At 42.3% G+C, this 11,781-nt stretch overlaps 1 protein-coding gene across 1 annotated transcript in view; it reads left to right on the forward strand.

Moving 5' to 3' along the window:
* The window catches only part of ddb1 (damage-specific DNA binding protein 1), a 44,513-nt gene extending 33,415 nt beyond the window's left edge, over positions 1 to 11,098 (forward strand). The window contains exons 22-27 of the mRNA XM_023412381.2: positions 918 to 1,088; positions 1,992 to 2,101; positions 2,790 to 2,959; positions 6,330 to 6,432; positions 8,013 to 8,136; positions 10,455 to 11,098. Coding sequence (XP_023268149.1) covers positions 918 to 1,088; positions 1,992 to 2,101; positions 2,790 to 2,959; positions 6,330 to 6,432; positions 8,013 to 8,136; positions 10,455 to 10,538 — 762 coding nt within the window. The 3' untranslated portion in view covers positions 10,539 to 11,098. The remainder of the gene's footprint in view (positions 1 to 917; positions 1,089 to 1,991; positions 2,102 to 2,789; positions 2,960 to 6,329; positions 6,433 to 8,012; positions 8,137 to 10,454) is intronic.
* Positions 11,099 to 11,781: the final 683 nt, after the last annotated feature.

Consider the following 11,781-nt stretch of genomic DNA (forward strand, 5'->3'; position numbering starts at 1 on the left):
GAATGACTGAGTCCCAACATATATATATATATATATACATGTGTGTGTGTGTGTGTATCCATGCCTTATGTGGAACTATTCGTTTAGCTCTCTTTTTTCTTTTTCTCTAAATAATGAACTGCATTCATTTCCATGTTATTACCAAATGTTTCCAGGTGTGTCGGTTCATCAGTGATCAAAAGGTGCAGCCTCATTATTAGCAGCAGGTGATGCAGCGACATACAGTTTTTTAACCTTCCCTTTTAGTCAGAGGGGATAAGGGCTCCTGGTGGGAAACCAACACAATGAAATGTTAATAAGAAATAAAAAGATGGCGGTCACTGGATGAAGTAGAATGATAAGAAGGAAGTAATAAAAGAAAGAAAAAAGCCAACAAACATTTGTTTTGTGCAGCGGTGTTCATGCAAAGATTCACATCAAAGTGCTTCAGATAAAAGGATTAAAACGAGGAGACAAAGTTAAACAGGAAAGAGAACAAAGAAAACAAACAAACAATCAAGAGTTAAGGATGATGGGAGGTGGTGAGAAGACCCAAGAATATAAATGTGAAAGTCACGGCGACTTTACATGAAATAAAATGCCGCATTAAGAAGATTGTACTTTTCATTTCCTCAAAAAAAATCCTCATTCGTTAAGTTTTATTTCTTTACTTTAAATTAAACATGGCTGATCTCTGAACCTTTGTTTTAAAATGTCACAGTGCAAAATGGTGAGTGTAATTATCCGATCATTAACTGTTCATATAACGACGTGTGACAGATTCACCTGTTCTCTGAGGCGCATCATATCCAGAGCGATGGCGGCGTGAAGCTAAAGCGCTAGCTCGTTCATCAGGCGCTGCTGGAGCTGATGGCTAACGGCAGATCCTCTGTACCTTCACCAAGCTAACCATCACTCACCTGGACTGTCGCTTTCAGGTCCGTTTGTACGAGTGGACGGCCGAGAAGGAGCTGAGGACAGAGTGTAACCACTACAACAACATCATGGCTCTGTACCTGAAGACCAAAGGAGACTTCATCCTGGTGGGGGACCTGATGAGGTCCGTCCTGCTGCTGGCGTACAAACCCATGGAGGGGAACTTTGAGGAGGTGAGATGTGAAGGGGAAAACAAGCTGAAGCTTCCCTCCATACGTTGGCTGATGTCTGTTTATCCACACTTGTACGTTTTAGCTTCTCCTCGGTGTCTCCACCGAGCGCTGTAGCGACACATGCAGCAGCTCTGATGAGCGGACTGCTGGAATTGATTTGTTGTAGAAAGATGAAATGATTTGACGACTGCGGCGAGGAAGAAAGTCTTGAATTTATCAGAACGTTTATTAAAGAGCCTTTAGATAGAAAGTTGGAAGGTGTAACCACTGGACAAGCCGTGTTCACACATTCCACATCATTGTTTCCTCGAAGCAGCTTTAATCAATATTATTATATTAACAATGGATCGTGTTTGTTCTGACAAACCCACAGATTATAATCAACCAAGTGTAATCGGCCTCGGCTCTGTGGGACAGCGGCGTCACCTCGCCGCTCTCGCCAGCAGCTGTTTTCAGCTCTGAAGGTCGGTTCTTCCGCTGCCTGGCTAACGCCGAGCAGCGAGACCGACGCATGTAAGAGACCAGCTGCTGAACACAGTGGAGCGTTCAGCAGCTAAAGAGCCAGATGTTTCCCTCAGGAGCCGGTGCGGACGTTAGCCTGCAAGGAGAGAAGACCGCTAACGTTAGCCACACTCTGGGAAACCGGTTTCCATTTAATTAATTGGGAATTAAGTTAGAACTATCTCCTAGTAAACCTGCGTGGATAGAAAAGAAGCTCCTGACGTTTCTGGCTGTGTGTGTTGCCCTTGTTCTTGTACTGAAACGCTGACTGCTTGGATTTCAGCACATGTTTGCTCATTGATAATGCAGTGTTTACTTGGAGATGAGAACCTCCCTGGTTCTGGCTCAGCACCTTCGTGTTGTTTACTGTTTCATCCGACACGTCTCGTCCTCTTTGGTCAGATTGCTCGTGACTTCAATCCTAACTGGATGAGCGCCGTGGAAATCCTGGACGACGACAACTTCCTGGGAGCGGAGAACGCCTTCAACCTGTTTGTCTGCCAGAAGGACAGGTGAGGAGGAACATGAAGGTTGTGTAACTGCTGCAGTCCCGAGAAAACACAAAGTTTCTAAATCACCTTTGATATATATTTATCCACTGAAATGAACATGAAGCCGTTAGGAGTCTGCGCCGAGTCCCCTGATGCTGTTTAGAGCCACATCACTGATACAAATGTGCCGCAGCAGCATTGTCTTCACATTTGTTTTGGAAATTATGAGTCATTTCGCCACCGAGCTTTTAGCTGCTCGGCTGCATTTTCCCTCTAGTCACTTTATTACTGGACGAGTGCTGAGTTCAAGGAAAAGGGAGAAAGATGTGGTCTGAAAGTGAGTGTGTTACATTTCTGCCACCGCTTGTTTTCCAGCTAATACATCAGGTTGGACCACTCAAAGCTTTTGACCTTTATTTTTATATCACATCTCTTTTCCTGTTGCTTTCGTCCATTACCTCTCCATCATTCTCTGACCTTTTCCAACATCTCTGATATCTCTGGCGCTCCCGCTTTTTCTTTCTCTAATCGATCACTCTCGCCCCAAACTCTTTCTTTACTTCACCTTTGGCATCTTTTTCTTCTTGCTCTTTCATTTGCTCCCTCCTGTCTTGACCCCTCTGCCTCCCGCTTGTTGGTAACCCCTCCCTCTCCTCTGTTTGTGTTGCCCCCCCCCCCCCCCCCCCCCCGCTGTCCTTCTTGTGGTCAGTGCGGCCACGACGGACGAGGAGCGGCAGCACCTGCAGGAGGTGGGGGTCTTCCACCTCGGGGAGTTTGTCAACGTCTTCTGCCACGGCTCGCTGGTGCTGCAGAACCTCGGCGAGAGCTCCACGCCCACCCAGGGCTCCGTGCTGTTTGGCACCGTTAATGGCATGATTGGTAGGTACACGGACAATTTCACTCAAAGGCACTTATACACACACACACACACACACACACACACACACACACACACACACACAAATACTGCTGTAGCTAAACCATCACTCTCTTACTTTTCATTTTCATCAGACTGTTTTGAAGAGTTTCATTTGACATCTGAAAGGACCATTGCAGTGTTGTGAACATGCAGCTCATTTGTTTTGTTGCTGAGAGTTAGATGAGAAGATAATTTACCCGATGATACTCTTGACCTTAGCTTAGCTTAGCTTAGCATAGCACAAGGACTGGGGGGAAACGGCTAGCCTGCCTCTGTCACCTCTAATTAGCACATGATATGTTGTTTATTTAATCTGTAAAAAAGACAGAGTTCAGGGTTTTTATGGGAATGTTATTAATCATTTCTAGCTATAATGTTATAATGTGTTCAGAGAGGAGCTTTAGAGAAGCTGGCAGGCAGAGCCAGGCTAGCAGTTTCCTTCTGTTTCCAGTCTTTGTGCTAAGCTAAGCTAACCAAGATATGAGAGCCATTCGGTCTTCTGATCTGACTGTCAACAAAACGTATTCACCAACATGTCTGAATATTCCTTCTTCTTCTCCCTTTGGATCAGTTCGTCCACATCACAAAACTAGTAGCCTCCAACAAACAGGCTGCGCTCACAGCAGCACGTCTTTGTGAACAGGTTTGTTTTACAGTGAACCCTCTGTTCCCAATGAACAACGTTTTTAAATATCTGACAGTAAAATCAGTGAAAAGGTTCATATTCATTAAGTAAATGCAGGAAAGTAACGACTGAGCATTAAGTTCAACTAACTGAATAAATAGTTCACTAGCAGTTGACAGTTTGAGACTGAAGCTCTGCACGCCGTTCTCATGTCAAGCATTTCCAATGATCATCAGGCTGCAGTAATGGGACCTCAAACTCCTGTCAAAACCATTTATTCTAAACTGTTTCCATTTCAGAAAGAGGGAAGAAAGGGCGAGAAATCAGTTTTACACCTCATTACTCAGATTTAAACCAGTAACTTTGAGCGGGAGTAATTTACCCCGTGCGCTCCCACGGCACCGACACACGGCGCATTACATCTCCTCAACGCGCTCTGCCATTCTTTAAAAAGTCTCTGAGGAAAGTTTAACAGGAAATGAAAATCACCATTGTACATTCCAGTAAAAACTTCCTGCAGAAGCCCATAAACAGAAACGGGCTGCAGTGTGTAATGAAGAAAAATGCCCCCGTTAGTCTCCTCACGCCGCCACATGGTGCGATGTATGAGATGTTTCTTGGAAGGAGCTTTTCCAGCCAAAAGGAAGTGGACAAACTTTTAATGAACTTGATTTAATCTCTCCTTGAAACACAGACACTGTGATGGAAAATGTCATCTAATGTCACATTATTTTATCCAAACACTTGGTCAGTGTCGCTCTGAAGACTTTAATGGAGAAGAGTTGATTTTATTTTAAACTGAAATCTAAACAGATCTGTTTGAATCCATCCTGATTAAAACTATCGTTCACATCTTTGTAATAGATTCACCTGTTACTTTGCAGCATCATCATCATTATTGTTATTATTGTTATATATATATATATATATATTACACTTCTGCGCTTGTTAGCGCAAGTTACTGTCTCACTAGAAAATCACTCAAGTTTCATTTCAGTTAATTGATAAAATAAATGTTTTAAGGCAGAAATGATGAACTTTGGTTCCAGCTTCTGAATGAGCAGATTTCCTGCTCGTCTGTTTTATATTATTTGAATTCGTCACCTCTGGGATTTTGACACATAAGCCGATATGCAAATCACTGCTTCAAGTTTCCATCAGATTTTCCAGAAAATCGGCAAAAGATCATTAATGTGTGTTTCCCTCCCGAGACTGTGAATATTAGAAGTTGGGTCGGGCGCCGTTAAACTGCCGCAGAAGAAGAAGAAGAAGACACGAGACGAGCGCACAGAAATGATGATGGAAATATGACGTAAATTATGACAAAGTAGAGACAGTTTCCATTTTACTTTCAATGAAACGTTTCCACTTTCTGCAACACTCCACATACAAACTTAACTTTATGTTTATTTCATTTCTCCAACCACTTCAACTTTCATCTTCTTGACCAACCAGCTCGCATGACGCATCTTCGTCTCTACCCTCATCCACTATCCAGCACCTTCCACAAACTGTTTATAAAACCTTCAGTTACCTGATGCAAAAGAATAAAAAAATAAGAATGAAAGTAAAAAGAACAAAATAAACAGACACACAAATAATATAAAACCCACACTGACGACAGCTGCTGCAAAATCTACTCTTCTTCTTTAGACTTGTTCTGCCACAAAGGACCATGATAAACGCAATGATTATAAATACAAAAGCAAATGATTACAAATTAACAATAATAAATAAAATAATACAGATTTTAGTCCATAATAAAGAAAAGTTGGTTCGACCTTGATGATGCTCATTTCACTTAAAAACAAACGAACAAAAAAGGATTGAATTAAAAACTATATATATATATATATATGTTTCTTATTTGTTTTACTAATCAATGATCAGTAGCTGCAGCCGAACCGTCGTCCTCACCGTCCCGTCGGTCCGTCCTGTCAGTCCGTCCTGTCAGTCCGTCCTCCTCACTGTCCTGTCGGTCCGTCCCGTCGGTCCGTCCTGTCTGTCCTGTCAGTCCGTCCTGTCGGTCCGTCCTGTCAGTCCGTCCTGTCGGTCCCTCCTCCTCACCGTCCTGTCGGTCCGTCCTGTCAGTCCGTCCTGTCGGTCCGTCCTGTCAGTCCGTCCTGTCGGTCCCTCCTCCTCACCGTCCCATCAGTCCGTCCTGTCAGTCCGTCCCAGCACTCCGACTCCTTCATCGCCTCACATGCAGAAAAACAGGCTCTGCATCACAAATCAGTGTAAGTCTTTGTGCTGTCAGATTATTTCCCCGGAGCCTCAGAATAATGCGCTCGCAGTTGAACTTGAGTTTTCGGTGGCGGGGAAATGATGCCGCTCCCTCAAAGCTCCGTGACTCGTACGATTCACAAAGAAATCACTCACTAAAATAAAACATTTTGGAAAGGCCCTGAATTATTGAGGCGCTGGAATCACTACTTCACTCACTTCAACACGGTCCCAGCATGCAACACGCACGGGGAGCATTTCAGTCGCACTAACGTTCTTTTATTAATCATGAAGCTTTCGTTAGCGCCATTATCACTCCGGTCCTGAACCGCCCCCCCTTCCCTCTCGCTGATGACAAATCAAAAGTGTTTACCATCTGCTGCAGTGATGTGCAAATCTGTCGCCTTGTCAGCTGACGTGTGTGTGTTAATGTGTGTGTCTGTGTGTGTTAATGTGTGTGTGTTAATGTGTGTGTGTGTTAGGTCTGGTGACCTCCCTGTCCGAGGGCTGGTACAGTCTCCTCCTGGACCTGCAGAACCGCCTCAACAAGGTCATCAAGAGCGTGGGAAAGATCGAGCACAGCTTATATCCTTCTTATATTCATGCGTGCGCTCACCATCTGTCGCCGCGGCGACACAGACGACCCGCACTGACCGGGGTGGTGTCAGCTTGGCGGCAGTGAACCCAGACAGCTGATAGCGGTCACTTTAATTGCTTCAAAGATGTTATATGATTTGTTCATAGAGCTGGAGATATTAGTCATTTGATAGATTATTGATCGAGAGAGTTTTAATTACTCGTTGACGATTTAAGTTGTTTATTAAAGGGAAAATCCTTTTGGTTGCAGCTTCTCCAGTGTGAACCTTTAGATACATGACTTCATTAATTCTGGATGGAGATTAAAATGTCAGAGCAGCTGAGTTAAAAGACAATAAAATACAGTAAAGTACAAAGATGAAAATACGGGGTTCAAGTGAACAGTAAAAATGAGAGTTAGATGGATAAATAAAATAAATATGTTCCTACGGACAAGAGTGCAGAGGTGTTTTGGGTGAGTATTATTAGCTTCAGTGGTGAAACAGCACATTGAGGACGTCACCTTGAGGTTTAGTAAATTAGTTTTTCTCTGTTTTTCAGGTGATAGAATTGATCCGTTTATCAAGAAAATAAGGTCACGTCCTCATGACTACGTTTTCATTTTAAAATGGCGTTTTAAAACGAAAACGATCTCCGTCCAGGAGAAAGTTTCAGCTCCACATCAGAAACAGGAAGTAGATTTTCAGCTCTGGAGTTGATTAGGCGCAGAAACGAGGAGCAGCAGAGACAGTTGTAGCATTAAAACAGAGAATGTAAGTGAACAGCAGCTGCAAAGACAACAAGGTCAGTAACACTGTCATTCATCATCATGTTGTATTCACCACTGGTAGTCCAGGCTGATGACAGCCAATCAGGAGAGAGCGTGGCTGTGACCTCATCATTTACAAAGGTCTCACTTTCTGTCCAGAGTACAACACAACCCCAGAGTTTTCAAAATAAAACACAACTCCAGAGTTTTCAAAATAGCACACAACCCCAGAGTTTTCAAAATAAAACACAACTCCAGAGTTTTCAAAATAAAACACAAAACCAGAGTTTTCAAAATAAAACGTAGGAAAAGAGATGCGTTATAGAACGAAAACATAGCAGTGTGGCCGTAGCATCAGGGTTAAGTGTTACAGTAGATGTTATGAAGACAAAGAGTCTGAAAGTGTCGTGGTGAAAGCTTTTAATGCAGACATTCATTGAGTCATTGTAATGATCGTTTTGCTGATAAACAGAAATAATGAGAAAAAGGGTGAATGCACTTGGAACTTGTTATAAATGCTGTTTTGAAACTTTTTATTTTAAAATACTCTTTATGTTTTACATTCAAATGTATTTAAGCTGCAGTTTAAACCCCAGCAGTCAACAGGCCCAGCAGCACCAGAGCTCTGTTATAATTACCTTGTTTTACTTGCCGACCGTCTGACCCTCTGACCGGTGCAGCGTTCACTAGAGACCCGTTTGCATCACACTGAATATTTGTTTAGTTGTGCCTGAGGCAGAGAATGTGTGATATTGTACCTAAAGTTTGACCCACAGGGAAAGCGAAGGCCTTGCATTGATTTTCCTTGACTCCGCTGCACCTGGAGGTCCTTCCACACCGAGCGCAAGACGGAGCAGGCCACGGGATTCATCGACGGGGATCTGATCGAGAGTTTCCTGGATCTCGGCCGGGCCAAGATGCAGGAGGTCGTCAGCACTCTACAGGTAGGAGCGCATCTATCGAACCAGATGAAATGTGACGTTTCTGGACTCAGTTGTTTCAGTATTGTGGAGACTGAGTATCTTCATTGGCAGCGTGTGTTGACCTGTAACAGGCACCAATATGAAAGTTGTTTTAATAACACGGAGACATAAGCGTGTTCTTAGAGCCGAGGTCGGACAGAAACATGCGGAGGAGAAGGAACACAATGCTGCGTTATCATTTGTGTTTTTGACTTTAAGCAACGTTGAACTTTCAAAAACCCCTCAGACGGTTTTTCCGAGCTGCTCCTGCGCTCTGAGCGGGACCCTGGAACCGGTTCACAGCAGAACAGGTGGCAAAACCACTTTTGGCAGTTAAACAAATAATCATATTCTGCTTTGTGTCTCTCTTTACTCTCATTCCATTTCATAAAAAAAAAACAAAAACACTTTTAGCTCGTCCCTGTTTCCCTCTCAAGACCAGATGATAAAAACTAAATATTCAAACAGTTTATTTGCCAAAAAAACTCCCTTTCAAAGCCAAGAATCCAGTAAAGTTGAGCTTTAAAAATAGAATATGGAACAGCATCAGTTTCTCACTTACATCCTTATTTTCAAAATCACATCAGAAAACAGACGTCGAGATCTCAGGTTTCAATTTATTATAATGTTAAGAGAATAAAAAGCAGCAGAATCACATATTTGATCAAACCGAACTGTTTGACATCCGTGCGTAAAAATGACTCAAACTATCAACTGATTATCAACAGAGTTGTAGATTAAATCCAAACTGCTTATTTGCTATTTGATTAATTGACTAATCTTTGCAGCTTCGCTGAAAAGTCTCAATTTACACCTTTAAACCTGGAAGGAAAAAAGTCTCAGTGAACTGCAGAAAAAGCCCAAAACAATTCAGAGATACAGAAGAGAATTGATTACTGAGACTTCAGACTCACTGAAGGTTTTCGCCTTGAAGAAACTTGGAAAAAAAACTTTGAATTAACATTTTTGAAAATCTCTCAAGTGCTCCATTAATAAAGGAAATATTTCTACTTGTGCCGCCTTCGTTCTTCTACTGAATAACAATGGAACCGTCTCAATAGGCCTCCATTTTTATATTTCAAGGTGTAACTCATCAGTGAAGAGCAGGGTGTGTTTATTGCAGCCGTCGAGTGCCATGATGAATTCACTAAGTGTGAAGAGGAGGCGAGTTTAGAATTGGGAACCTGTGCGGGTTAATAAATGTCAAACTACTGGTGAATTAGTCATGAGTCAGACTTCACCTCAGACTGGTGAAGTTACTCTGAGTTACAGACTTTACTTAGACTCGTGTGGACGTTCATAAGAATGGAGCAGTGGGTCCACTAATCATTTGCAAAAAGATCAAATGAATAAGATAAAATAAAACATTGTTTTTAAATGTTTGAAAACAAAAGAGTGAAATGCAGAGCTGGTTAGCAACATGAAGAGTCGAGAGACGGATGGTGAATCCTCTGCTCTCACTTCAGTCCTGAATGTTCTATCATTTAAATTAAAGGCGTCATCTGGCGTCCGTGGTCACGGCGTCGGATGGGGGCCGCCAACAGTTTTGAGATTTTGCGGTGGGCCGTGAGTTGGAGAAGGTCGAGAACCACTGGAATAAAACTTATTTATTAAGAATTATCGAGGGAGAACGACACATTAAGTTTGTAATTCATTAACATCCTTATTTATTATCAGTAATTAGGAGGTTATTGATGGAGAACTCTTAGTTAATGGCCTGGATGTTGCAGAATATGTTCATGCACAATAAGACATTAATAAGTTCTTTATAATGACTAATAAAGAGCAAATAAACTCCTTTAATGAAACTTATAAACAACTAGTTAAAGGTGAATATGTGTAACTCTAATAAAGTGTGACCAAGATTCTCAAGATGGATGGATGGAAACTTTATTTATCCCTGAGGGGAAATTCATATGTCCAGTAACTCATTAGTAATAATAATAATAACAGTTAATAATAAACAATAATAATTCAATGAGTCCACTTCCTTTGGCTGAGGTTCTGCAGCCTGACGGCAGTGGGAACAAAGGATCTCCTGAACCTCTCTGTTCTGCAGCGCAGGAGCTTATACAATAAAAAATAAATATATAGAAATATAAATTCTAATAATAGTAATTCAAACAAGAATGCAAAACATGTTAAAAAACTGAGTAACATGCGTTTGTCTTCATACATGAACCTGTTTATGTGTTCATGTAATGGGACTGGGTTCGTCGTTGGCTCATTGTTGGCCCATTGTTGGCTCATTGTTGGCTCATTGTTGGCCCATTGTTGGCTCATTGTTGGCTGTGTTTCAGATCGATGATGGCAGCGGTATGAAGCGTGAAGCCACAGTAGACGAGGTCATCAAGATTGTGGAGGAGCTGACGAGGATTCACTAACCTCAGCGCCATCCGGACCCCCGCTGAGTGAAAGAGCTTGAGTCCCGAAGGATGGAGTGAAGGGCGAGAACGAGGAAGGGAACGGTTTGGGTTTTTGCAGATTTGTAAATACTTATAAATAAACAGTCTGTGCATGTTCGTCCTTCAGACTTCAATGATCTGTCAACCGTGGAGACCCTGAAGGCGCTAGACGATGAGTGCAACACTCCTCATTTAGACGAGTCTCTAGGCGAAGTGCGTAGCATCCTGTTTGGACAACAAAAAGACCAAAGTAAAGCTACTGGTCTGAGTGTGTTTGAGCTTGTGTGATTGCGTCTGTGTGGAATAATGTGTGACTATACGTAGGAAAGCCCAGAGATCTCCTTGTTCCCGACAGGCGAGCAGATTCTTTCCACCCACAGTTTAAATCTGACCCATCTACACTTTTCAACCTTATTGTTGAAGTCTGGAGTAAAACACGCTGTATGAGAAACAAAATGAGGAAGATGATAGATTTATAGCTATTTTGTCTTTGTGACGTTTTCTTTGTTTATTCTAATAAACTTTGCTTTAGTACTGTTCACACCTGTGTTTCAGTTTGTCTCTATTCCGACCTTTACTGTTCTCAAGGTCAGTGACCCTCTGACTTTTCCTGTAGCGCCACCAGCAGGTACAAAATGTCAGTAATCCTGTGAAATATCTAGGATCTGATATCTGGAAGGTTTGGCTCACAGTTTTGTGCAGATATTCATGGTCCCCAGTGGATGAACTGTATAATAACTCTGATCCTTCACAGAGCTGGAGGCCATATTGTTTGTAGGTTGTCCGTCTGTCCCATTCTCGTGGACACGATATCTCAGTAACACCTTGACGGAACTTCTTCGCATTTTGCACAAAAATTCACTAGGACTCAAAGACGAACTGATTAGATTTCGGTGGCTAAAGGTCAAAGGTCAACGCCACAGTGACCTCACAAAACACTTAAGCCATAACTCAAGACTTCACACAGCAATTATGACAACATTTCAACCATAAGTTAAATATTTTCTCTGACTCTGGATAAACAGGGAAGTGACCTGGAACTAGTCTGAGTGGCGGAGGGATACGACCGCGAGGAGCTGATTCTAGTGTTTCATCTAATATGACAAAATATCTGCAAATATAATTTGTGTTTAGTACTAATTAGCAAATGTTAGCATGCTAACACTCTAAACCAAGATGGCGGACGTGGTGAACATCACACCTGCTCATTAATGTATATTTT

The sequence above is a fragment of the Seriola lalandi genome, unplaced genomic scaffold (assembly GCF_002814215.2).
Source record: "Seriola lalandi dorsalis isolate HSWRI2012SDOR001 ecotype SW California unplaced genomic scaffold, Sedor1 jcf7180002054478, whole genome shotgun sequence".
Classification (NCBI taxonomy): domain Eukaryota; kingdom Metazoa; phylum Chordata; class Actinopteri; order Carangiformes; family Carangidae; genus Seriola; species Seriola lalandi.